Source organism: Paramisgurnus dabryanus, chromosome 18 (genome assembly GCF_030506205.2).
Source record: "Paramisgurnus dabryanus chromosome 18, PD_genome_1.1, whole genome shotgun sequence".
Classification (NCBI taxonomy): domain Eukaryota; kingdom Metazoa; phylum Chordata; class Actinopteri; order Cypriniformes; family Cobitidae; genus Paramisgurnus; species Paramisgurnus dabryanus.
Window position 1 is genome coordinate 5,144,747 of NC_133354.1, and position 27,981 is coordinate 5,172,727.

The 27,981-nt window shown below is 38.8% G+C and overlaps 1 protein-coding gene across 3 annotated transcripts; it reads left to right on the top strand.

Annotated features, from left to right (window-relative positions):
- setx (senataxin) lies at positions 1-27,191 on the top strand. 3 transcript variants are annotated; one of them, XM_065243765.1, is made up of 26 exons: positions 1-125; positions 4,578-4,790; positions 7,467-7,677; positions 7,801-7,910; positions 8,003-8,222; positions 8,560-8,679; positions 8,793-8,967; positions 10,898-10,991; positions 11,085-14,669; positions 14,822-14,918; positions 15,071-15,244; positions 15,321-15,538; positions 16,090-16,242; positions 16,329-16,485; positions 16,585-16,686; positions 16,774-16,886; positions 18,195-18,266; positions 18,379-18,528; positions 19,439-19,546; positions 19,646-19,818; positions 19,951-20,043; positions 20,347-20,439; positions 20,520-20,681; positions 25,376-25,471; positions 25,591-25,678; positions 25,776-27,191. In XM_065243765.1, exons 2-26 carry the CDS (start codon positions 4,593-4,595, stop codon positions 26,286-26,288), a joined length of 7,275 nt encoding a protein of 2,424 aa, XP_065099837.1. In that variant the 5' UTR covers positions 1-125; positions 4,578-4,592; the 3' UTR covers positions 26,289-27,191. The 3 variants fall into 3 exon arrangements, with proteins under 3 accessions (XP_065099837.1, XP_065099839.1, XP_065099838.1); XM_065243766.1 differs by having other exon boundaries at positions 6-121; XM_065243767.1 differs by lacking the exon at positions 19,951-20,043.
- Positions 27,192-27,981: the final 790 nt, after the last annotated feature.

Sequence of the window (27,981 nt, forward strand, 5' to 3'; positions counted from 1 at the left end):
CTCGGCTGGAGGCGTGCTTTCAGTGGAAGCGAGAGTGAATGCAAAATATACTGAGGAGACTTTGGCGTTCACAATAGAGATGAAGACTTGAAAGTTACGAGCTTTCCTCTTTTGGCGCTTTGTAGGTAATATGTTATGCAATATGTTTATTTTGTTTGTTGAGTTTTTAAAGCAGTTGACATTTAAAAGCATTTGTTTATTTACACTCGTGTGTTTTGAGGAGCTAAAGTTAGCTTGTCGTGCACTTCAGTTATTTATGGCTTTGACAGACTTTAAGTTCAAAATCGTGTTCATATTCTCCCTATTTCTGTCAAAGTCATAATGCTGTAAGTTATGTTTGTGTGCATTTATTAGCGTTAGTTGCTGAACTTGTGTTTTGCAGGACTATTTGTGGAAAGCTTTTGTTTTTGCTTGTTGTCTGATGGGTTTGGCACTTTAATGTTTGCTTGGTGTGGTTCATGTGCGTCACGTCAAAACAGGACACCTTTGCATGGAAACTTAAGCTGAGTTTTCAATATTCCTTTTGTTTGCACAAGTTTGAGGATGAATAGTCAAAAGTAACGTTATACTCGAATCTGCTGCTGAAATGGAGCTGGATGCATGACCTCACTCTACTAGAATGAGTTTTTTCCCCTCAGGAAAACACTTAACTTTAATATGCCAAGTCCTGCATCAAAATATTGATTTCTATTGTTGTAGAACACTATTAATAATACATATCTTTTTAAAAACAAATAATTTGGTAAGCTTTTGTTCAAGCTTTTTTTTTTTAAAGGTGGTTTATGGGGCATTCTGCTGATCCCCCAATCTCTCTTTCACACTGTTTCCAATACTTATCTCTCCAGGTGGTTTTATGCCTTTGGCAATTGGCTCCTTATCTTTTGTTGCCTCCTTGACCTAAATTTCTTACTAATGGTGTTGCAGAAATGGTCAGCTTGTTTTTCACATTCACTTAAAGCATCTTTTTGATCATGACACTTTTTATAGTCATGCACCTGTGTGTATATAACTCTGGAAAAATATACCACTCAAAGTTTGCATCTAGTAGTCATGACCAATAATATTTACATGTCATTCCACTCCCGTATCAGTTTTTTTTTTCAAGAAAAAAAATCTTTGTTTAAACCCCTATGAAAGACAGCGAGCATGACCGAATGCTGTGGTTTCATAAACCCTAAAAATCAGCCCTATTTCAACAAAAAAAGCATACAAATTGAACCTTCTGTAGCAGCGTGCTTTAACCCTGTGGTTAAACAAAACCTAAATACCTTTTCTTTTTGGAAAAAATAGTCGTTCACATCCTTAACTTAAATGCATGTAAATGTAAATCATAAGTATTGTGTTGTTTAAAAATGAATATGAACTTTTTTTTTATTTAAGGTCGGAAAACATTGTGATTTCAAAGTCAAATTTATTTAGGCTAGCGCTTTTTTGCAACGTTGCATTGTTTTCAAAGCAGCTTTACATAAAAGAAGAAACAGAACCACACAATTGGAAAATAATTAAATGTACAGTAGTGTTGGGCGATATGCCCCATTTTGAGATCGTCCTATCGTCAGCCTGTGAGATCGGCGATACACGATAGTATCGGGGGGCGGGGCAGTAGTTTACTCATTTATTTATTTGTTCATTTATGACAAGACTTGATTGGTGGAAAAAAGAACAAGAGCAACACCGTCATGAATGCATCTTTCTTAAAACTAATGCCATTAATCTGAGTGCGTCATTAAAGCCCAGACGCTCTTTGCGTGCCAGAGAGGGAGAACAGGACACGCGCTGGTTTTAACCCTCTGCGCGCTAACAACCTCTCTAGTGCAAGAAAATGTCAGAGATAGGGCTGCTCAATTATGGGAAAAATCATAATCCTGATTTTTAACACGATTACTTAATGACTGTAAAAACATGCACCTGCGCAGACACACGCAGCGCACATCAAAATAATTAAATGCATTTGTTTAGTGCTGTTGCAATAGGTTACACGTGTCAAGCAGTGGTGCTCTCAGAGGTGCCTTTTTAAACACACTGGTCCAGCGGAACACAATCATATTTTAAACACGAGGGATGTATTGCTAAAACTCCTTGAAAAGCATATCATAAACAGGATTACTATCTGACTTCAAGTTCAGACAGAGCGCAGCTCTGTGCAGCGGGTTATATTTTAAACAAAAGGAATAGTTTGCCTCAGCTCGCATGAAACGCATTAAACCGCACAAATACATAAGGATTACTACTTCAGTTTATGTTTAGACTTCGGACAGATGCGAGAGCGCGTGCATGTGAGACAGAGGGAAGCGTAGCTGCTCATCCACGCGCTGGATTTAGGTGCTAGAACGAGTCCGAGACGCGCGCATTAAGTGCATCTGCGTGCAAGAAGGAACTCTCTCTCTACAAGCTCTCCGCGTAAAGTGAAGCACAAACCCTCATGCGAGGAAAAGCATGCAAAACTATGATGATGATGATAATAACAACCATTCGCCAACTATCGTCATGACTATCGCCATGAAAGCCTGCCATTGGCGATATGTCGGACGATCGTCGATACACGATACTATCGTCTATCGGCACAACACTAATGTACAGTATATACTGTAAAATGTAATCACTGTCTAGTTATCATTTTCTGCAACTTAATTTAATTTTATTTAGAAATTGAGAGGGCTGCACAATATATCATTTCAATAGTTACATCGCAGAGCATTAATTTCAAAAGGAAAATGATTTTGGATGCCTTTGCCAGTGTTATGCTATGATAACGGTTTAAAATATCAGAGAGAAATCCGTCAATTCTCTGTAAAAGGAAAAAAGTATATAAGAAATACAAGAGAAGAAATATAAGAAATACAGATGTGAAATCAATGATTTCAAAGCTTTTAATGTCATCTGCTGAAATGTCACGCAATGTCAGCCAGCCCCCCCATATCGTGCAGGACCAGTTCACAGAATGAAACAAAAAGCATATTTTATTTTTAGGCTTTAACATTTAATGATATGTGACTTTGATCACAAAACCAGTCATAAGTAGCAGATATATTTGAAGCAATAGCCAAAAGTACATACAGGGACTGTTTCCCGAAAAGGGATTAGACTAGTCCTAGACAAATAAATGTAAGAGCTGGCCAAACTGAAAACATCTTGCACTGACATATCTTAAAATACATGCCCTTTGTTTTGTCTTAAATTGCACACAAGTAATGTTTTTAGTAAGGCACGGTTGTTCAAAAACTAGTTATATTTTCCTAATTAAACTAAGGTCTAGTCCTGGTTTAGCTAATCCCTGTCTGGGAAACCATCCCTATATGGTTCAAAACAATCGTATTCCTTATTTTCTTCCAGAAACACCCAGAGTTTTTTTTTTGTGATCGTTGTGGGCAAAAATCCTTGATCTCGCTGCATGTTGTCTTAAAAAATTTGATGGAATATGTTTTTTTGGTGGCAAAAATGTGGGCTAATAGTTCATAAATGTATCTAGGAATTGAATTTGTTAGTTTAGTGCAAGGTTTTAGAGGAAAAAGTTTAAGAAAAGATTTATCTACTGTTTTAAAATAATGTAAAAGGTATGTTATTTAGTGGAGAACTTTGCAGCAGTATTTTATTTATTATTCTTTTTTTATTTAATATATATATATATATATATATATATATTCATAACCATAATTCACAATGTGCCCTTTGTCCTAATGAATGTATACACTAATTTCAATCAATAAATATCCCATACTTCCATTTCATATGCACACTATATGTGATACAACAACCTTACTGCCTCAGAAAACAAAAGAAGGCTATGTTATTAAGATTGAAAAGGAACAGAATTGGGAAATGCTGTGTGCTGGATTCATACAGTTAAAAAGTTAAAATAATGCATGGTTTTACACAGCTGGCTTATTCATAGCTGCGCATGTGTAAAGTAGATACAATATTTTTCAACTTTCTGCTAAGATATTTGATAATGAAATCATGCAAGCCCCCATATTTTGTGCACAGAAATATGCAATTTATGCTGTGAAAGTGCGGCCCTACATAAATATGCGGACTTGGTCTGATTCTGCGTTGAATCATGCGATTTGCATAATTGCGTTTTTCTGCATGGACTATTTTCTCAATTTTTTTCAAATAGTTAAGTCTCTGTGAAATATTGTGCTATCTTAACAAACCAATTTCAAAAAATGTACCCTTATGACTGATTTTGTTGTGAATGGTGATGTATATCAAAAAGAGTTAATTAAGTTCTTGATTATTACCTTATCATCTTATACATATTTTTTGTGTTTTCACACATTTGTGTGGAAATTTGAAGGGGGCTGTCATCTATCATCTATCACCTGTCACCTATCATCGGCAAAAGTCCATTGTAGGGTCTCTATTAATATGAGATCCTATAAAAATTGATGGGTTTAAAAGTATTTATAATATGTTTTGATATGTATAACAAGGTTTTGACTGTGTGGGCACATCCTTGTCTAATCTGTTTCTGGTTACATCCAGGACTTGAAAATAAGGAGGAAAAGATAAGCATTAAAACTTTGAAAAACTTGTAAAACTTTAAATACTGATCGGTCCATGTCTGTGTTTTCAAGCATGCACGGAGGATTATGATGGAGAAGTGTATGTGGTGTACCACGTCGTTGGATGTGGAGGGAGATGAGGCCATCAGAACCCTGTTACGTCGCTACAGTTCAGGAAAACTTTCTGAACGTGAGATGGATTCTCTAAATGAAGACCTCAGCTGTTGTATGGAGTGTGTGGTGGAGTATCACAGATCAAGAGAAAAAGTCCCTGAACTACACAAGGTACGCAAATACAACAGACAAGAGTTGCACAAGCACACCACTAGTATGACCGCTCCATACCGTGGCCGGCTTGCAGAGGTGGGCTTGGGCATGAATCACTTGGGTTATGGTGTGAATTGCGCAGTGTGATCGCGCAAGAGCGTGGTTCAACGTCAATTTCACCTTTGTCTGCGGTGATGTGCAGACCGATCTATTTATGAAGTCAAGCTGAAGATGGAGCAATCTGGACTCGCTTCCTCTGTCAAAATCGAGGGAACAAGGGTCTGTAAAGTTCACAAAGGGACTTTCCCAAGAGGAAGTTTAGTTAACAATATATATCTAGAGATCTAGAGATATAGATGGTTGTGCTTCCAGATTATTGTTAGTATAAAGACAATGTGTACTCTTTCCATTTTGATAAGATTACGATTGTGCATCTTGTCCTCAAGTTCTTGTATTAACAATAAGTTAATACAGTTGGTCTGTGAATTAAAATATATTTTAATTTTATGTGTTGCTAAATCTACCTGCATTATAGTGAATAAATGTTTGAGGGAACTTTCTGATCCCGTAGTTCACTGGCAAGCTAGGCAATATCGCCCACGATAATGAATGTGATGTTGCCAAGTTGTCAATGAACTACGGCTCTGTGTAGTTAATGCTACTCCACCTGAAAGCAGGTAATGGGAATTTACTACTAATCAAGGAACCGACCTTACTGACAAGATGCGCATGGCAATTCCATGTGATATATTGCCCAGCCCTACCATTGAGACAAATTCAATCCAGCAAAATTCAAAAGACAAGTAAAGAAAATCTAAAAATATTAATATAATGTTTGAATGTTGCAATTAGGGCTGTCACAATGATTAAAGATCACCGCAATGATTGCACATCTCTTTAAAAACACAAGAGTGAGCTTCAGCGCTTGTATAAATGCTCCTTAACTGACAGTGTAACAGGATAAATTGCAAACCATTCAAAACAGTGGAAAAATACTGTAGATTAAGAAATGCAGCAAAACTTGATATGTAGTATAAACTGCCAGGTAAAACGCACATTTCCAAAACCGCAATTCCACATTTAGGGAAGTGAAGGATGCTATTCTTAAGGATCTGTCAGGATTTTTTGCAGCCACTACAGACATGTGGTCCATTACTAATGACCATACTAGGATTGGTCTCTATTTAAGGTCTCTATTTATTTTTCAGACTCTTTATAGTGTTAATTTCTTAAGAATTTTCAGTTTTTGAAAAAAAAAAAAATATATATATGTCAAAATAAACGCGTTAATAACGCGTTAACGCAAATTCATTTTAACGGCACTAATTTTATTAACGCGCGATTAACGCAACACGCAATTTCTGTTTGACCCACAGCTGGATGAACTGAGACGCAGCAAGTGACCCGCGCTGTCTAGATGAGACGGAGCTTTTCATAAAAATAAGAACATTAAGCTCTCGTCTAGCGAATCCAATGCTCTAAATGGTCATTAAACATCTAAAATGATCTTTATCTGTACGTTTTCTGTGAGGTGTACCGTCCCAAATCCATATAAAGCAGATGCGTCTTTCACTTTTTAGTTTCGTTTTTAAAGCATTCAGAAATTATAGAAAATAGACTGCAGGATTTTCTTGATGTTAAAATAATTATTAAGAGAGATAAAGTTCGGGACCTGATTGATGTTAAAAGAGTTATTAAGAGTGACAAGGCTCAAAAGCAATGTCTGACGCAGACGTCTAAAGCGCAAGTACACAAACACGCATATATATATATAAACATCTAACACAAAATTACATTTTTTAAAATATCTATTTTGACAAGAATTCACGCAGGTATGACCTATAATCTGTTATATCTGAAGTGAATGTTTGGTTATCTGTTAAGGAAAAGTATCTGTTGTGTAACATTATATTAAACCCTTGCATTAGTATACAGTATCTTAAAGCAGTCTGTCTCAATGTCAAAATTAAACAATAAAATAAAAACATATATGTAACATATATTGATATTGTTTTTGCTCTGCGTAAACGGGTATAGTTCTGTCATGCTTTGTCATATTCCATATTGTTCCAATTGTTTTGAAGTTTTTTAATAGAGAATTTTAAAATATAAATGAAACCTTTTTGAAAATTTGCTTATCCCAACTCAATTTGCCAGCACAGGTCACAAATGATGCAGCAGCAAACAGAAATGGAGAAAGAACAAGGTCTTCTAAAGGGAAAATCATATATAAAACTATGGCTGATGGTTCTGTTGAAAATGTAAACAGGCTGTTGTAGACATACATTTGCATATAGCATATATATATATTATCCAAATTCATGCTGATTAGAGCATTAAAAACTTTAAAAGTGTTACATTTAGGTAAATTTAGAACGGATAAAAATGTGCGATTAATTTGCGATTAATCACGAGTAAACTCATGAAATCATGCGATTAATCGCGATTAAATATTTTAATCTATTGACAGCCCATATATATATATATATATATATATATATATCTCTCAGCCAATTTTTATAATCGCGACAGCCATAGTTGCAATTACAACTTGCAAAAGAAAAACATTATTGCACACTCGTGATGCAGTCACAGGAGAGATTATATGGAGGGATGAGATGTCAACGCGTGCAATAAAAACAAGTTGTTGTTGTCTCATGCACACATAGATTTAATAAATAAAACTCATGCCAGGTTTTGTGGGAAATGGAGAAAACTCGACTACTGCGTGTGTTGGGATCTGTGTTGGATCAGGAGCTGGATGAGGATGATGATCTCTTTATCATTGAAGATGATGGTGTCGAACTCGTGTCAAAGATGTCACCTATAGAATTCCAGAACAGTCTTCGCTTCCCGCTGTTTGAAGTTCTGAAATATCCGTACCTGCTTTGTTACCGTGAGCTGTGTAAGTCATATTAACACAAAATGCTGAAAACTGATTTGATCAAAGTTTTTTCCCAAAATGAAAATTTGCCATCTATATGGAAAATATTCTACCTATTCATTTTCTCTCTGTGTCTCTCTACAGGTGACATGGCGGTGAAGGCTTTATGTATGCTACAGGACATGAATCATTCTTTGGCCGTGTTTGAGAAGTATCAAGGAACATATATGCTGCTTGTTCATCCCAACGAAAAGGTTATTCAGCCATAATGGTTATTCGACCAAAGCTCCATCATGGACGTCTTCTCACACTTCCAGATCTGTAATGTGTTTGCTTTTTATTCCAGGTGCGACGATGGGCAATCGATGCAGCAAAGACAATGAAGAGTGTGGACCGGGACTCCTACTATGACCTTCAAGAAATTTTCACTTGCATGTTTTATGTCATTGAGCTGGGATTTTGTGTGGATTTACCGGCTTCAGATCCTGATTCTTATGCAGGCGGTTCAGTGCCGAGACTGCCCTCTCACCTCTATGATTCACACAATAAGAAGAACTACTGGCTAGGTTAGAAACATAAGATTGACCCTACAATAAGATTGACAGTGTGACCTAACCAGGTGCTAGACAATTAAAAACTTTAATCTTTTACATTGTAATCTGAGGCATATGCATCTTTATAATAACTCTCAACAGCCAATCAGAAGATACCCGATGGTTATGACCTCATGCAGTAAACAAGAATGGGAAAGTTACTTCATGTTGACATGTGGCATCTGGTTTGGCCATGGTGTTAGGTTAACCTTGATAAAGCTATAGTGTCTATTTTATACCATGCAGTTGGTTTTTCTTTTTTAAGCTTGTAATTTGATATTTTTGAAGTTCTGATCTTTGGTCCCTTTAGGCATCTGTATGTTACTAACACAGCTCAGCGCCGAAGCAATGGACTCTCTGTTTATGGGGCAGTTTAATCAGTTTAATATCCCTCTCTGCATACTTAACACAATGGATGAGTTAAAACATGGTATGTCGTTGTTATGTTCCACAGTTTTTAATGTCTTCTACCTTAAAGAGTATTGGATAAGGTGTGAATGTGACCAGTATTAAAATTTTGTCTCCAACTTGTTCTCATGTCAGAGGATGACCCGGCATCTGACCCGTTCTGGCCAGCCCTTCAGTGTTTTATGGTAATTCTGGACCGTCTCGGTTCTAAGATCTGGGGTCAGGTCGACCCTATTTTGGCTTTTCAGACCATAACTGGAGCAGCCAGCTATACTGCAGAAATAAGAAATATCCAGAAGAAAACCACAGGGTAAGAAAGTTCAAATTTCAAATCAAGAACTGTATGTAAATTACCTGTGAAACGCAATTCGAGTTTTTTTTGTGGGATATATTTTTTTATAACATCAGTAGAAGCAGATTGGCTATATATGTTTGTTGGTTTGTATTCCGCCTCCAAGCCAACAGGTCATCACTGATATGCAGTGGTGGGCCATCAGGACCAGCAGGGCCTTCTCTGCTGGCCCTAAAATAAAATCAAAAATAATTTTTTCCCCAACAACAAAGTGTTAAATGTTTTTCTTTAGTATGCTATTTTTTTTCATTGGTGTAATGTCCGCAAAATTCGTTAGTTTTGTTGAGGTTGAACCGGAGTACTCTCAAAAATTCACATAAAAAGCAGCTTATTCAGCTGGGGGCAGCTCTACAGATACTGCTAGGCTTGTGTTGAAGGACAACACATCTGATTTGTTACAATCATTAGTGACAGAAACATCAACCAATCAAATTTTGACGTTTATTGACTGCACGTCCTCCGGGTCTAGCGACGTGCCCAGCGCTACCCCTGACGTCTGTCGTCAATTTCCAACGTGAGCGCGAAATTCAGTTATTAAAGAAAATGACATCCGCTGTTGCAGATACACGCGATCTTTTTGCCCCAGCACAAGAAGTTATTTTGTTGGCCGTGTTTACTTTTTAATACGAGTAAAGGGACATGGAATGATTCTGGCTTTGACAGTCTGGACAGCTTCACGAAGGCAGCTCTTAAACACCAAGGCTCCGAGCGCCATAATAATGTCAGTCATGCATTTAAAAACTTTTGGTGAAAGTCTTGTGGATTTGGAACTTAACGAGTAGAGAAAACGGGAGATCAGCGTCCACAATGAGAGGGTCAGAAAGAACCGGGACATTCTGAAGCGTCTTAGTGAGTGACTGTGTTCTCTTTTTGGGAGACGATGAAGATTCGCTGAACAGGGGTAATTACTTGGAATTGTTAACGCTATAGCGGAGCATGATGCTGACTTGCGACATCATCTTGCCACGGCCACAGTTTTTACAGGACCGTCAGGAAAAAATCTAAACCATATAATAAATGCAGTGTCAGAAGTGTTAAATGATCACATCAAAGAAGAAATAAAAAAAATAAAAAATTTGTGGCAGTTATGGTGGATGAGACGACTGACTTCAGTAACACAGCGCAGCTCTTATGTCCTCGGGTATGTGACTGAAAAGTGACGGGTGAGTGCTTTACTACTTGTCGAGTATTGTATCATGCAGATTGTGGTTTGTATCTGAAAATAAGCATTATTAAGGGCTTATGCACATTGTTATTGAGTGGTTCGTGTTGCACTGATAGTAGCCTGTAGCATGTGGATGTGACCCTATGCACACAGTGTGCAGGGGATTACATGATACATGCAGTGAAATGTAGTCTGAGTTCAACCCACCCTTACCTAGCATACTGTTTTAGGCTTATTGTTGATCAGCTGTCATGTTGCTGAGTGCCTGTATGTGCGGCCGAATATATGCATTATTTGCATATGGGTGTGTTAGCTGTAACAGATGAGTATGTATGTGGTTTACATGCTTACTGAAGGCCCTGACTGAAACCCCACGGCACGCCACTGCTGATATGAGTTGCCTCCCCTTGCAAATAGCGCACTAACTCTGAGTCGTCTGGCCGTTGGCGTTCACACGAACTTGAAGACATCTCGCTGGACAAGATTGTACTTCATATTTTTTGTAGTTTCTCACATGCACACCATCGGGGGTCACACTTGAACCGTACAGTGGTTATAATAACCGTCACAGCCCTATTTCAGTAGAAGCAGTTTGGCAAAATATAATCGTTTAAGCCATAACTCATTATCCTATCTGGTGAACCTTGGCTGGACATGTGGTGATTAGCAGCCATTGGTCAGTAAGTTAGTTATGTTTAATGCTTAAATTGCTTTTCTTGGCAGGAGTAAGGTTAAGGTGGAGCTGGATTCTGATGACAATATGGTGACTTGCAGTCAGATGGTATATGACTGTTATGCCTCAGGGAAAAAAAGCCAAGTAAGTATCTTCACTTTATTTAACAAACAACGCACTCTTTGTCGTCTTTGCTTTAGTACTTGTATTTGATTGTCTCATGCTTTCACCTTATAGGCGTCCAGCTCATCTTCCAGCAGTTGTATTAGCAACAACTATGTGATCTATGAAGATATGCAGTCCCTAGTCAACGTGCTCGATTCAGAGATGGGTCAGAGCATGCGTGTCTATGGCAGCACTTTTCTGTGGTTCATTCCATTTGTTCGCTCCTTAATGGAACTTGCGGAGCTCAATGCCTCCTACATTAGTGAGGTCATTCACTACCTTTGTGATAAGATACAAATTAATCGACACATGCTGACTGGACAGACAAACGTGTGCGACAGAGTGACTGAGTTTTTCACCCGCATCCTTATTCAGATTGTTGAGCTACATTTTAATGAAGGAGGAATGGGCAAACTTTATCGCTGTGCCCCCAAGTGGGTGGAAGTGATTGTCATGTGTAGTGTCCTGCCTGATGAAGCATTCAGTGCTGGATTACCAGACATGATGGGTGGGATTCACAGAGTGAGTTCAACCTCAAACACACTTGGTGTAGTTGGCAGACTGCCTGCATCTGGAGATGGTGTTGGTGCCATACTTGTGGGCTGCATCACTCTGATTCGACTACTGCTGAAGGAAGGGATACGATCCGGATCTGACCCACGTTCTACACATTATTTGAATTTGCTTAATAAGCAGTTGCGCAGAGTTCCAAATGCACGTTGGAAACTCACAAAATCTGAATCAGATGAGCTTGAACGATGTTTAAAAAATATTGTTCGGTCAATGCCAGCAAGACCTGCTTCTCCAGCTTCTACTGTGTCCTTCCCTTCTACTTCATCCATCGAGGCACCAACAAACGCTCCTCTTGTCAAAAATACAAACTTCCATAAACTGCAGCATGAAGACTCAGAAGCGGGTCCAAGCAGAGCAGGAGATGCGTCTGCTCCTATCAAACAGGAGACACTTTATGATTGCTTGTCAGATGAGGATTTCTTCAGTGGTTTTGAAAGCCTAATAGAGGCTAAGAAGGAACCCAGTGATCCTGTGGTTTCAGATCCGGGACCTGCTGTTGAGTTGGCACACATTAAACCAGACCTGGGAGTACTGCAGGAAATTCGATCCAGATTAAATAATAATACGAATTTATCAAAGATTAAGGCTATAGCCCAAGGGAAGCCTGGTAAACCAGAGATTGAACAAGTCGGGAGTGGCCAAAAAGAACCTATGAGCTCTCATCCTTTAACCTTGCAACCTGTGACGACTTCAAAACAGGCAGCAACTACAAAGAAATGTGGTTTAAGATCTGCGGTAGATGATGATGAGGATGATGAACCTCTTGATATCAGAAGAGATCGTCTGAGAAAATCCTGGAAGCTTGAAACAAGTGATTCTGAAGTAGACTGTAAGGATGATGGACAAAAGCATACCATAAGCACCTCAAAGGAAAGTTTTACTACCATTATTATCTCTGACGATGAAACTTCAGAGAATGATGAGGAGCCAACAAAAAAGGTCCTTGGGCCCAATGATGAGACTCCTACACTGCAGAATAAATCTCCAGTCTTACCCGAAAGTCCAGGCCGTGACTATGATGATCTCAGTGAATCACAGGTTTTTGAATTTGAGACCCAGCAATATGTGGCATCTGCTTGGGAGGATTTTGAAGCATCAGTTGTGACGAAGCCTAAATCGAACTCTGAAATCAAACCACAAGTGGCTCCTGTTCCTGATGAAGGTTCTCCCTCATGGAGTTCAGAGACTGAAGCAATTCAAGATGAGGACATTGAGAGGGCCTGTCAGCAAGCTGAAGAAAAGATTAAACAACAGCAGCAACCTCAAAAGCCAAGTGTTTCATGTGCATCTTCCTCATCCAGCAAAATCAGCCCTGTAGAGTACAGGGATCAATTCAAACAACCACAAATTCTGCCAGTTAAAAACCAGAAGACTGTACAGTCTGAAAAGAAAGACATTGTGCAGTCTAAAAAACCATTAATAATTGAGGCGCTTGCTCATAAAGTCAGGCGCCATTCCTTGAAGCGCGGCTTTTCATCTCCCGAAGTTGAGGAACCACCTTCAACTTCTGTATCCACATCGGGGTTGTCATCTGCCGCAACATCTTCCTCTTATTTTTCGGCCTCTGCCTCACGTGGCATCCCTGCTGTAGTTCCCCCAAAGAAGGTTCGTAAAGCTGTTGAGCCCGAATCAACAGCTGAACGTTTAGGATTGAAGAAAAAAGAAAGGAAGGCTTTTGATCTTTCACAGCGTTCCCTGGACAGTGTCGCTAAACTGCGGGGCCATGGCCAGAAAGTGCATGTGGAGCCACAACAGGTAAAAAAGCGAATGAGCAGCACTAAGTCCTCTCCAAAGAAACGTTTGGTAAAAAGCAACAAGAAACTTTTGGCATCACAAGAAATGCAGTTCATCAGGCAAAGTCGTGATAAGCGTCAGAGGCCAGCAGGGGTATCCCCCACAACGTTGGCTCCCAAACCAACAAAGAGCACCCAACCTGGGGAAATGCACCTATCAAAATCTATGGTTGCAGAACAAGAGGATTTCGATTTTCTTCCCTGCCCTCAGGAAGATCCTGACCATCAACAGAATAATAAAAGGCCGGCCACAGAAATGAAAACGAACCATACCAGTGAAAGCTGTGACGCTAGAGATGATGTCGATGGACATAACAAGACTGAGTCAAAGTACTTCAGAAGCAGTGAGTCTGTTGATGTTGCGGTCAACACAGAGAGGAACACAGCCACTAAGGATGCAAAAGAAGAGGAGGAGGATGAATGGATGTTCCTCACTCAAATGGAACCCACCGACATGGAACTATGCTCTCAGATGGAGCAATTGGAAGAGAATGATGAAAGATTTTTCCATACCCAGAGAGATCCTGTGGACATGGACCTGGATGATGACGTTGGTGAACCAGAAACCCCCGTGCAGCTGGCATTGCCAACACACAAACCTTTGCCCTCTTTTCAAGATCCAAACAGTTTCAAACGTATTGATTCCAATAATGATAATTTATTCCTAAAGCCTGGGATGTCCCCGATGTCACAGAAAAAGGCCAAGCCTTCCACCACAAAAATATATGCCCCCAGCTCACGCAGTGCCTCGCTTGTCCTGGAAATGGAAAAAGGGGATAAGCCGCCTCCTGTGGTTAATGTTGCTAAAGCTAAGAATGCCCAAGCGGCACCAGCGATGCCACCCCCAAAGATGACCCCTCCTGTGCTTCCTCCACAATTCGCACAGCCATTGCCTTCTGCACAATTTGCACGCCCGTTGCCGCCTTCACATTCCACACGGCCGTTGTCTTCAAAACCGATTCTTCGACCACTGAGCCATGCCCCAAAGTCAGTCACTAGTACTAAAATAAGCTCTACATCTGAACCGCCATCTTACAAAACATACCAGAGACCTGAAGCTCCAGTTAACAAACCAGTGCCCAATATGGATCAGAGCCAGAAGTTTGACGTTTCGGTCTTGACACAAGCTATTCTTAAATGGGAGTTTCGTATGTTTGACAATTTCAAAACATTTGGCAGTCCAGATGATCTATGCCAGCTGCCACTGAAGGAGGTGCCAGTTAAATTCACTAGCTACCTAGAGTACTTCAATACCCTGTACCCTCTGCTGCTGATAAATGCATTTGAGGAGGTGAGACTACATCTATAATTCTTTCTATGCTGTACATGGCATTTATCTTAATGGTTTGTAAACCTAAGGCAAAGGTTAATCAATGGAGCATGAATAAATTATCTGTGATCAAGTTGTGCTGTATGTCGTTAATTTATTCACTTTCCTAATAGATGGTTAATGAATGGCTCAAGCAGGGGAGGATTGAAGTTCTTGCTCAGGTCCAGGGTATGGAGTACAGTAATCGCACAGCTAGTGCCAGCTTCGTAGGTAAGTTCAGACATTATTTTCTCAATTAAATACAATCTTTATACCAACAGTATCAATAAGTACCTACATTATACAGGACCAGTCAATTGCAACAACATTTCAGTAGTTATTTTGCACCATTTGGACTTTTGATGATGTTTCTCTGCTTCTAGCCAAACTTTCTCGGGAGCAAGAAAGGAGACAACTGTATCCCAAAGAAGATGACCTCGTACTGCTACATCTGCCAGAGAACACTGGAGCGTATGCACACGATGAACCTGCTGAACACCATGTACTGCCTCATTTTGGTTATGTGTCTCGGTCCAGCGTTTCTAACAGGGGTCCAGGTGTGTGGCCTTCTGAGATTGATAAGGGTTGATTAAATGTATGTCCACTGTCTTACCCTTCTTTTTGCTTTGACAGGCCCAACTGTAAACATGACTATTCAGACTCGTGGAAATGTATCTTCGGTGAACACTCAGTCTGTGCGGTGCGAAGTCATTGGGTCGTTGATCAGCACATTTCGGGAGTTCCGGGCACTGTGTTTATTGCGTAATGGACCAATGTTGCGTCCTCTTCTTGCTCCACACGTGTCGTATTTCAAACACAGTCAAGATATCCAGCTGAAGATGGATGCACCAGTAAGTTTGGCATTATATGGTGTTCTTGTGGTATTAAAATGCATTCATATACTTGAGCAGAGTGTGTTTCTGTAGAGAAGGGGTCTCCAACCCTGCTCTTGGTGAGCTACCGTCTTGCAGATTTTGGCTTCAATCCCAATCAAACACAGCTGAAGCAGCTAATCAAGGTCTTCAGGTTTGTGTGATAATTACAGACAGGTGGGTTGGAACTGGGTTTCAATCTGCGATAGCTCACCAGGAGCAGGGTTGGTGACACCTCCTGTAGCGTATACTCTAAACCAGGGTTCTCAAATCTTACCCTGGAGGGCCGGAGCACGACAGAGTTTAGCTCCAACCCGAATCAAACTTACCCACCTGTGATTTTTGTAGTGATCATGAGGACCTTGATTAGCTTGCTCAGGCTTTTTTGATCAGGGTTGGAGCTAATCTCTGCAGTGCTCCGGCCCTCCAGGGAAAGATTTGAGGAACCCTGCTCTTAACCCTAGTTAACATGAGTGTCTTTGGGTTTTGGTCTGACATAATCAGCTATGCGTGTTTTCTCTACATTTTAGGAGTACAACATAGATCAGTCCAGAGCGATAGACTGTGGTCTTGCCATGATAAAGAGGACACAAAAGACCCCAAAATTTCTACTGATTCATGGTCCTCCAGGAACAGGGAAGAGTAAAACCATTGGCGGTCTGCTCTACAAACTTCTGTCTTCGGTTTGTGTGTGGATTAAATATGGATTGATTTTATGCAGCTGCCAAGGTGCATTTTGGGAACTTTATTGTGATGTGTGTCTGTTTAGGATATTAACAGCGCCGCCCTGGGGGGGAATTTTCCCTCCAAGACTCGGAGGACGCGTGTTCTTCTCTGTGCTCCCTCTAATGCTGCCATCGACAGTCTGATGAAGAAAGTCATTGTGGTCTTTAAAGAGAAATGTCGTAACATCAACGCTCCACAAGGTAGCGGACATCTTCGATGACCGACATAAGACATATTCACTGCCACTGTTTGCCTGTCTGCCACATTCGTGACCACCTCTTTGGCTTTTTGGTGTTCAGGTAATTGTGGTGACATAAATTTGGTGAGGTTGGGCAGCGAGAAGACCATTTCCAAGATACTGAAACCATTCAGCCTCGACCATCAGATCAGAGCTAGAGCACGTGAGAGATGAATGCAAAACACCACAAGACTCCTCTCATACAAACTCTTGAATTGTAAATATATTTATATTCTGCATATGTGTATAGAGCGAACGCAGCAGACTGTAGAAGCTGACATACAGAAGCAAAAGGAGCTGCTGGACCAGGATATTGAGGTTGTCTCGAAGCTCTGTGCAAAGGCCCAAAAAGGGTCTTCTGAGGTAATACATCTGCCACACCTATAGGGGCGCTGGAGCAAAGGAGATGCTCCTGTAAAAATTTAAAACCATGAGTTCCAGGATCAGCGCCAGTGGGCGGTCACTGAATATATTTAACTGGCAGTCTTTGGTCACATGCATCTATTATTTGTGTTTGTTATTCACATTAAGTCTATTAATTGTTATTAGGTTAGCTAATAACAATTAATAGACTTAATGTGAATAACAAACACAAATTTTGTTGTTTGGTATGAGATTTATAAATTCAGTTTCACCGCTCACATTTGTTTGTAAACCATTTTAATTGGGGATGGACCAAATTGTCGTCCGCTGAAATTTCCAGCCGAAACGGCTTTATGAGTTTTCTAACGAAAGAAAAAGTTTATTTTATTTGCTTGTAGTCCAACTCTGAATTATTGTATTAATATTGACTGTTTAGTTTCATTAATTTAACCCATTTGCGCCTGATGCTGCATGAAGAAACATTACATCTACCGCCGGTTACTTTTATTTCATGTTTCTAAAGTGCTACAGTGGCTTAGATATTACTTTTTGGTAGACGCTGACAATTCTTAGTCTTTTTTCTGAAAACCCTCAGTAGATAAGGGTATTTTTAGGGGTTTAGGATTAAATGGGTTAATTATACAAAAAGGTAATTTGTCAGTTTTTGGCCAAGGGCATCCAGAATTTTTGGTATGCGTTTCGGCCCAAAAATTTTATTTCTGTGCATCACTAAAATAAAGAACTAACTTTCAAAAACATGTTCAATTGGCAAAGAACACAGAAATTTAAGGCATTTGCAATATTATACTTTAACACTTTCTCCACCTTTGAAAAGCTATCTCGTCAAAGTGAAAACGTTTCCCTGCCAATGACGAGTTTTTACAGCAATCCATATTTCCACTATTATCCACTAGATGGCGCTCTTACTCAATTTAGAAAACACTAAAGCATCCAGTGATCCAAAAACAGTTTAAACAAGTCCTTAAAGACCTTTACAAAAATGGCCTTCCTTTAAAAATATTTTTTTTACTTTTTGCTCTCAATTTGGTATTTTTGAAGAGACCTACCCATATTTGAGGGTCTGTTTTTTCATTTGATTAAATATATAAACATACAATATAAGAACATTTTCTGGAAGGTATTAAACTTCATAATCACAAAAAATGCTGCCGATGGCTGACAACTTTTTTTTAAAAAACACTGGCGAGGAAAGAGTTAATTTAAAGTATATAAAGTATAGCATAATGTTTGAAATTGTTCTCTAATTTTATTTGCTTTTTCAAATTTCTCGTATTGGTTGGTTAACAGTTCAAGAGATTTACTGAGAGGAAAATGGAGCTTTTAAGAGAGATTGAAGGATTGAGTCGAAAGATTAAAGAGGTGAGCTAACACATTTCTTCATGGTCATGGACTACTTACTTAGTAACTACTTCCAAGCAACATATCTGTCTCTTTGTCACTTTTTGTTTCTGTCTGTCTGTGTTTGTCTCAGTGTCGTGGGAAGCGTCAGGAATCTCAGGCTCTTGTGCTGCAGAATGCTCACGTCATCTGCTGTACGCTCAGCACCAGTGGAAGCACCGTGCTGGAAAATGCTTTCCGACGACTCGGACACGAGCCCTTCAGCTGCGTTATCATTGATGAGGTGCTCGCATGATACCTTTTCTCCAGTTAAAACATTTTTATGACTTAATGACTGCTAGTTAATGTCTTAAGGCATTAAATTATGTACAGGGTTTCCTGCAGATTCACTTGACGGCCTTTTGTGCAGCAAATCTTTTTTTTTGACGACGACCTAGTTAAGGCGGTAGGGTTTCCCAGCTTAGGCGGGCCACCCGAACTGCAAAGTGCTGCGGGAAACCCTGATGTACGTTTTTTGCATGTATTTTATTTAATGTGTGCATTATACAAAATGTTTAAATGGGTGTATTGGATGTCACATGCTGATCGGTCTGCACAGTGTCACATGAAGTCAAATAACACCCTGGGACCATTTTTTTGTACTAGCCAGCTTGCATCCCGAGACATGATGCAAATATCACAGACAGGGAAATGGAAATGAAACCTAACAGCTAAGGGAAATGGCTGAATTAACAGTTTAATTTCCTCTTTTTTTTTTTTTACCTACAAAAATCATCCCCTCACAAATAAAAGCTGTGTCCCAATTCGAAGGATGGAACCCTTGAAGGATGCGTCCTCGAAAGCGAGTACTGGTTCTTTGGAGGTCGCAGCCTCCGAAGTGCGCAAAGAGAACTGAAAGGAGACCGTCTAGTCTTCGGAGGACAGCCGGACACAGCGGAGACAATTCTGACTTAATTTGGAACCAAAAAAAAATAAATAAAATGTATTTATATATAATTTTTTTTAGGAAATATGACACATTGATGTTTCCCCACCCTTCTAGTGGTGAAAATTACATTATGCACAAGAACCTGAATATTACACAACACTTGCTAAATAAAATAAATTACAAATGATGTTATACAGTCCTAAATGCACAATGTTCACAAATGATTCAGACTCAGAACTGCATGTTTGTCTCTTCACGTCTTTAGGCTAGTCAGGCTAAAGAAACCGAGACGTTGATTCCCATGCTGTATCGATGTCCGGCTGTAATCCTTGTTGGTGATCCCAACCAGCTTCCTCCAACTGTGGTCTCCCAGGTATCTCAAAATGATTTGTTTGTCAATTACATTAGATGCATTTTTAGATGTTATTTGGCTTATTTATGAATCTGTGTTTTTCTTTGTGTACTTGAACAGAAAGCCAAGGAGTTGGGCTACGACCAGTCCCTAATGGTTCGGTTATGCAAAAGCCTCCAGTCGAATGCACAGCCCTCTCCCGTCTTCCTCCTCAGCATGCAGTATCGCATGCATCCCGACATCTGCGAATTTCCATCCAAATACATCTACAACAACACGCTCAAGAACGACTGGTACGCATAAACATGCCATAAGGTTTGATCTGTGTAAAGAAAGAAAGAAAGAAAGAAAGCGAGAGGGAGCGAGAGAGGGATGATCATTTGAAATTAGACCACTCCCATTTTGTATGATGTCACAATGTGTAGGCAGGGCCAGTGCAGGCAGTATGAGGAGGAGGAAAGGACATTGACCGTGTCAGAGTTACGCCTCATCAGGTTATTGAGAGGACGATGCGAGTGGTGAGTGCTCAACACAATGAACTGCTATGCAAAACCAATCATAACAAAGTCTGTGTAGATGTCGTCCCGCCGAGGCTTCGACTCTTTAACGCTTCATTTTTTGATAATCTCATGTTGAAACTTTGTGCTAAAACTGCTCACTTGTGTGGTCAGTGTTTTGTGGCAGTGCTCAGTAGTAAGCATAAGTAGCAGTCATTGTCTGAAAGTGTGCAGGTGCCCGAGCTGTTTAGCATTTTCAACTTTCTTATTAAGTGGATATGTAAACTCTTTTTTTGTTTTGTTTTGCATGTATTTGTCCCACAGTGAGACCGCTCTAAAGCGTTGTTCCTTCAGCTGGCCCTTCAAATCTTACCGAGTGTTCGACGTGACTGATGGCAGAGAGAACAAGGAGGGCGAGTGAGTGATGGGGTGGGACGGTCGGATACCGCTTGATGTCTTTGAACACTGAACTTACTGTGTGTTTCCCTGTTCATTAGTTCATTTAGTAACAATAAAGAGGTGAAACTGGTCCTGATGTTGTTAAAGCTGCTGAGTGAGAAGCAATCTGTGCGTGTGGGGGTCATCACACCATATAACGCCCAGAAACGAAGAATAATGGATGCCATGAGGAAGCCGGACTTCGAATGCAAGCACCTCCAGTGAGTTGTCTTTATCCGAAACTTCATTCTTTACTAAGACAGACGGTAAAGGAAAAGTTCACCACAAAATTAAAATTAGCTCAATTTCACCACAAAATTAAAATTAGCTCAATTTACTCAATAATAATAATAATAATAATAATAATAATAATAATAATAATAATAATAATAATAATAATAATAATAATAATAATAATAATAATAATAATAATTCATTGAATCTGATTTGACCATTAGCATCGCGCTCAAAAATTACCAAAGAGTTTTGATATTTTTTTCCTATTTAATACTTGACTTTTCTGTAGTTATGTCATGTACTAAGACTGACTAAGTTGTGAATTTCTAGGCAGATATGACTATGAACTATGCTCTCATTCCGGTGTAATAATCAAGGACTTTGATGCCGTAACATGGCTGCTGGAGGCACTATGATATTACGCACTGCCTGAAAATAGTCCTCTGCTATTGAAAGATACCAAGGGGACTAGTTTTTATAGTATTATAATAGCGATAATAGGCTGTATGTTAATGTATTGGGAGAAAGCTGTTATTTGTCAAATCAGATGTGTGCACCCTTATCCAGCCAAAATGGAATAATCCTCATTTCATAACATGTCTGTGTCGATTCAACTGTGAGATTGGTAGTCAAATCTGGCTTCTCCAATCGAAGCATAAAATCTTTTATTAGGGGTCACCCCTATTCTCCCCCATTGAGAAGTTATCTCATCAGTTAAAGGAAAAAGGCAATCCATGTTTCCGCTATTATTCACTAGATCAGTGATTCCCAACCGGGGGTAAGCGTACCCCAGGGGGTACGTGAAGAGTTTCCAGGGGGTACACGAAAAGATTTACATTTTGCTTTGATCTCATTTACTTTTAATAAAAATGTCTTTCGTTTGTCCAGTCATTTACCTAAGATTGTAAAAAGGACTACTTTGTAATTTTAATCTTATCATTAATATAATTAGCTGTCAAGAGTAATGCGCTACATGATCCAAAACGCAATAGCGATGTCCAACTTAAGAGCGATCTGACTATTTTCAATGAACCTGAATAGTTTCTAAAGACACAAAGTTTATTAACTATAAATAATGTTCAAATAATGTTATAATATTCATTCCCGCTGCCATTGCATTTTCAAATCATGCAAAAAAAAACTTTTGCATTGTTTTTGGCTAACATATTTTGTCCCGTATGATGTATTTTGTATTTATAGAGAATGTCTTAACACATTTTGTTTCTCTTTATATTTGAACAGAATAATTTAACTTATTTGCACACTTTAATTATCAGTAACTTAAATTGAGATTTTAGTAAATTTAGGGCATTTACTAAAAAGAACGTGAGAGCTCAATTCCAAATAAGTGCCGGGGTTGAAAATTTGCGTGTGATTTACCACAAAGGCGCAAATAAAATACACAGGCACAATAATGACATATGCACATTTCTATAATGACCATTGCAATCTACTAAAAGCAGCGCAAATTAGTACAGGGTCGCAAATAAGAGACCTCGGCAGGACATCGCAATGAAAATGCGGACTGCGGAGTGTGAAATTCCTGCTAAGTAAAAGTACACTAAGAACCGGAGGATGAAAGATGAAGGGTCAAAGAAGTTTTAAAATACCTGATTTGACTTCTCCTTCTCTTTTCTCCAGCAAATTAAACCTAGCATGGCTTGGCAAACTATATATATTTTTTTTAAAGTATGTTCCTCTGGCAAAATGTAATACTCTCATCGCATTAATGTTGCTTCTAAAAGTTAAACTTCCACAAATGAATATGCAATAAGGTCGCAAAAATAACACCTTTTCAGAGCTAAATATCTACTGCGTGTCTTTAGTAAGTTCAGTCGTTATTTAACGCCAAAATGATGGTTTGCGCATAATGCGCAAGCTGTTAGTAAATCTGGCCCTTAAAGGGGTAATATGATGAAATGTTTTAATTTGTAAAATAAGTCTTTGGCGTATCCAGAGTCCATATGTGAAGTTTTATTTAATAACACCCTACAGATAATTAATTATAGCATGTCAAAATTGCCATTTTGTAGGCCTGAGCAAAATGTGCCGTTTTTGGGTGTGTCTTTTAAAATGCAAATGAGCTGATAAAATGCAAACAATAATAGTGGTTTGTTGAAAAAAACATGCTTCATCAGTCAGTGCTTTTTACTTTAATGTTTAAAATTAATTAATAATTAATTAATATTACTAATTATTTGTCTTTAAAACACAACTTTGGTTTAGTTTCGATGAAGGGGTACTTGAGCCTTACTGATAGAGCTGTGGGGGTACTTGGGGCTTAAAAGGTTGGGAACCACTGCACTAGGAGGCTGTTTACACTTGGCATTAACATGCGTTTTCGTCGATCGGATTACAAGTGGACGACGTTAATGCCAGGTGTAAACGGTGTTCAAAACGTTTTGAGCTCGTCCACTTTCGACCACTTTCAACCACATTCAGAGGTAGTCGAAACCACTTTCGATCGGATCGCTTTGGAGTTGCGGAACGCATATGTGGTTGAATGCGTTAGAACAGCCACACGCGACCGCCTTCTCTCCGCCCATTTATCTAATCTGAGGTATTAGACACAAGTTTTACGTCTTTTTTGACTTCTGCCGTTAACATACGGTGAACAGCGCTATTTTTAGCCTTTCATTGATACATCTAAAGCGGCTGATCTCCGTAGTTTCGTTTTGAAAGCGTGAAAGCGATCCTATTTCATCAATTGCGCTGAAAATTCAGAGAAAGCTCCAACATATTAACGTACAAAACACTATGCAGCATGTATACTTGCTAAACAAGCAGTGGACTCCGACATAATATTAGTTTGCGTCCATATAAACTCATAATTACTCCCGCTCGGGTTTGAATGACAGCAGAGAGACTCGCCCACCGTCTCACGGACCACCCCCTCACAGTATTCAGGACAGATGCGGTCGAAAGTGGACAAAAGAGACGGATTTAAATACCAGGTGTAAACGCAATGTGTCTCTCTCGTCCACTTGTGATCCGATCGATGAAAACACATCTTAATACCAAGTGTAAACAGCCCCTAGATGGTGCTCTTACCCAACCAATTTAACATAAGTATCCAAGGATTTGAAAATAAAAATGGTAAAAACTCTGTGTATGTTTTGATAATCACTCTGAATCGGATCTCTAACAAAAGTCCTTTACAAAAATGCAATTATTTCAGCTTTTTGCTCAAAATGTTGTATTTTTTTTTTTTAAGAAACCTACCCATATTTGAGAGGTGATAAAAAGAGAACAAATGAAGATGGGATAAAACTTTAACTTTTTAAAAGCAGAGGGTCTGTTCTTTCATTTGAAATATTGTATATTTATATATTAAAAAAGAAAATTTTCTGGAAGGCATTAACTCTTTCGCCGCCATTGACGAGATATCTCGTCAATCAAGAGAAAACGCTTCTCTGCCAATGACGAGATTTTCCGTCTTTCCGCAATACCGCTATTATCCACCAGGTTCCGCAACTTTTTAAACCCGGAAGTATTGCCCTAGGGCAAGCGGCTGCATGTCCGTGTCTGTTTTAAAGATCGCTCTGAATAGGATCTCTATGAAAAGTCCGTCATAAAAATGGAATTATCTCTGCTTTTTGCTCAAAATGTGGTGTTTTTGCAGAAACCTTCCCATATTCAAAAGCTTATTACAAAAGAACCACTGAAGGTAGGATGAAACCGGTTATAAACAGGTATATTGTATGTTTATATATTTAAAGAAGAACATTTTCTGGAAGGCATTAAACTTTGGTGAAAATCACAAAAAACGCTGGCGTTGGCTGGCAACTTTTTTAAAAAACGCTGGCGGTGAAAGAGTTAAACTCTTGTAAAAATTCATAAAAATGCTGCCGCTGGCTGGCAACTTTAAAAAAAAATAACGCTGGTGGGGAAAGAGGAAGTAAAAGGGAAAAAAACCATAAAAAAAAAAAACTTTTAACAAGGGACGATGGAACGGAAGAGTTAAAAGGCTTAATTCGCTTTTGGGAAAAAACATCATCCCTGTGGCTCTCTGTGCCGATGCCAATATTTGATCACTTGGAATGATATCATCTGATACAGACAGTTTTGCTTTACACGCTTTACACTTCTAGGATTTAAAACATAATAATTTGAAAAGAGTAAACTCTTCAAGTCATTGTCACCCATTATAAATAATCACACGAGTCATCGTGCATTCTTTTATTTGGCTCTTTTGATAGCCAGCATGTAATCTGCCCTGATCAATCGTTTAAAAAAAATTGTCCAATGTCCGATATTGAAAACAATTGCAGATACATATAATAGATAATTATTGCCGTGGTTGTGCACATGGAACATTTATTTACGATCTATGCTGCTTTATCGATAAACTGGCCGCTGGAAAAATACCTTGTGGTAAATAAAATGTTTCGGTTTTCAGTCAAAGGAGAGACGATGAACATGGATCAGAATTGTGTGGAGAGGTTTCACAGCCAAGCAAGAATTCAAGGACCTGTAGCTAACATTGAGCTGATATTATTGTATAAAATGAATGTATACAGTGTAGTAGTTAGTAATAGTTTTATATGCATTAGATGTGATATCTAAACAAATGCCATTTTCTGGTCATTTATTTTGCTTATCAAAAAAACTTTCAGTAAAAGACAGAGAGGCATATATATCGGTTCATCAATAATGAATAAAAATGAATGTGTTTTAGGGTGGAAGTGGATACTGTGGATGGTTTTCAGGGTCGTGAAATGGACTGCATTATTGTGTCTTGTGTAAGAGCCAGTAGTGAAACAGGTTCCATTGGGTAAGTGTACGTGTGTGTGTCATCATGATTGTGTATTAGTCCTTGACCGTATGTGCAAAACCACTGAAATATTCCTGTTTCCCATTTACAATATGCAATATTTTCAATTTCCTTTTAAGTTTTCTTGGTAATCGGCAAAGGTTGAACGTAACGATTACCAGAGCCAAGTTCAGCCTCTTCATACTCGGACATCTACGCACACTCAGGGTAACTTTAACACAAGTACATAACAGCAACTCCATAAATAAATCTTAATTGAATATTTTTAACAAGTCTCTTTTTTTTATGAAATCTGTTTCTGCAGGAACAAAGCGATTGGGGAGCATTGATTGATGATGCTAGAAAACGTGGGAATATAATCAAAACGCAGGATCGAGATTACCAAAGCGACGTCAGGAAGATCCTTAAAAATGATTCGCTATCTCGCAGTCTCTCTCATCCTCCTGTTGGAAGACCGAGCACCGTGACCTCACCCATCCCTCATGTTCCAATGGAAACGGGGCGTGCTTCTACTTCACGACCTCACCCGAGCGCCAGTCTTTTACGTCAGAACTCGATGCCGAGGCCGATACCTCTGGACTGCCCTAGAGACCCCCAAATAACTGAAAGGCCCACAGATCCCCGCTTTGCAGAGCGGCGGCCAATCGGAGAACAGAGGCAGGACGTTGATGGGAGGGGCTTATCCATGTCACACCAAAGGCCCACAGATCCCCGCTTTACAGAGCGGCGGCCATTTAGAGATGACTATCGAAATGCCGCCCATTCTTCCCGACACACTTCCAAACATTTTCCGTCACCGAAAAGACACAGGAGATAAATTAATGGTCCCTGTTTTTATTTATCATTAAAATTTCAAAGTAACTCAGGAAGTCTTTTTTTCGCCCACATGTTTTGAGTGCCAGTTATGCGCTATGAATGTGTTTAATGTCTCTTCTCAGGCTTATTACGTATTATTAATCTGGCCATATTTGTTGGATGCCACTGTAGTATTAGAAGCGTCTTCTTTAAAGTTGCTGCTAAAAACATGAAATAATTCTTCATACAACCAAAGTTTTCTCTGTAAGGTTCTGGGCGACAGGTTTTTTGCCTGTTTGGACCGTGAGCTTCTCTTCTAAAAAAGTAAATATATGCAGTGACTGCACTTTATTAAGCTGTCGAACTCGCTCAGAAATAACCATTATTTGGTGTTTGAGTTTTTGTACTTGTTTGTAAATTATTTGAATGTAACACTTAAGGTTTTTGCAGTGCTTCTGTACGTTTGGTGTGTAAATACATTGTGAGTTGTTTTATACTAACTTCTTTTAAAGAAAGTGGGCCTTTACTGTTAAACCTGGATTATTTTCGAGGGAGGCGACTGTAATTTTGTTTTCAGAACATTATAGATTTGAAGGAGCTACAGACCAACAACAGAATCTGAAGAATATGTACGTAAATATTTTAAATCCAAATGTAAAAAAGGTCATGTTTAAGTTTTGAGGGAGATAAGTTTAAAGTTGTTTAATTGAAGATACCAGATATTTGTTCTGGGTTTTTCTTTTAATAACCGTTTTACAAAAGTGTATGAAGAGCCTTTTGTTTTCTACCAATGCACTTTTTCACTTGTAAAATGATGATTCCTTGAAGATCTCTCTGACTGGGAAATAAAAGCTTTTTTTTAAAAAAAAGATACAGAATCAATACAATGCGCATATATATATAATATAAAACAAGTTTTTATCAATTTGGCTTTTTATTTTCTTCCCAATTTTTATTGATATTTGACCAGGAAAGATCTGAATCTGTGGAAACCCAGCAAAAGTATTATTTTCTGGGGATTTGTTTACATAAAATCAATCCAGATAATGTATATAGGAGATCAAAATTAAATTTACAATGTAGTATGCAATTTGGCAATGCATTTTTGTATTTACATATCCATGCCCATATGTGCAGTCAGTGTGTGGTGCAAATGAAAATTCAATAATTTAATTCACATTATCCATTTCTGACAAAACAGTTTTGATATTTAATTACAGTTTTTATCATTTCAACTCGCAAAATTAACCCTAATAAGTCCCTTGGGGTCAATCTTACCCCAAGCCACGTTTCTTTAGTTTAAAAACATGGTTCCCTTCATCTCAGTGGAATAAGATTTTGTGACTTTTCCAGATTATCTGTCAAGATTCATATAAAAAAAACTGGGCTTGATTCGGTCGTTCTAAAGCGGTGTAAAAACAATTTACCAAAAGAGGCCCTCTGAGGGTAAAAATTACCCCAATTGAAATGAATGGGAAATGCAAAAAAAAATTTTTTTCCCTTTTATTTAAAAAAAAAATCAATGCATCTAGAATAAATCTGAGCGTTTTAACACAGAAAGGAAGGCCTGGTACTAGAGCACAAAGGCAATATAGAAAAGACATGTCCAATGCTTGTTTATATTGGCAAAAAACACCCACTGATGCAAAACAAAGATGTAAAATGCTCAAACACACAGACTCTCACATACACAAAGACACAGTAAAACTTACACA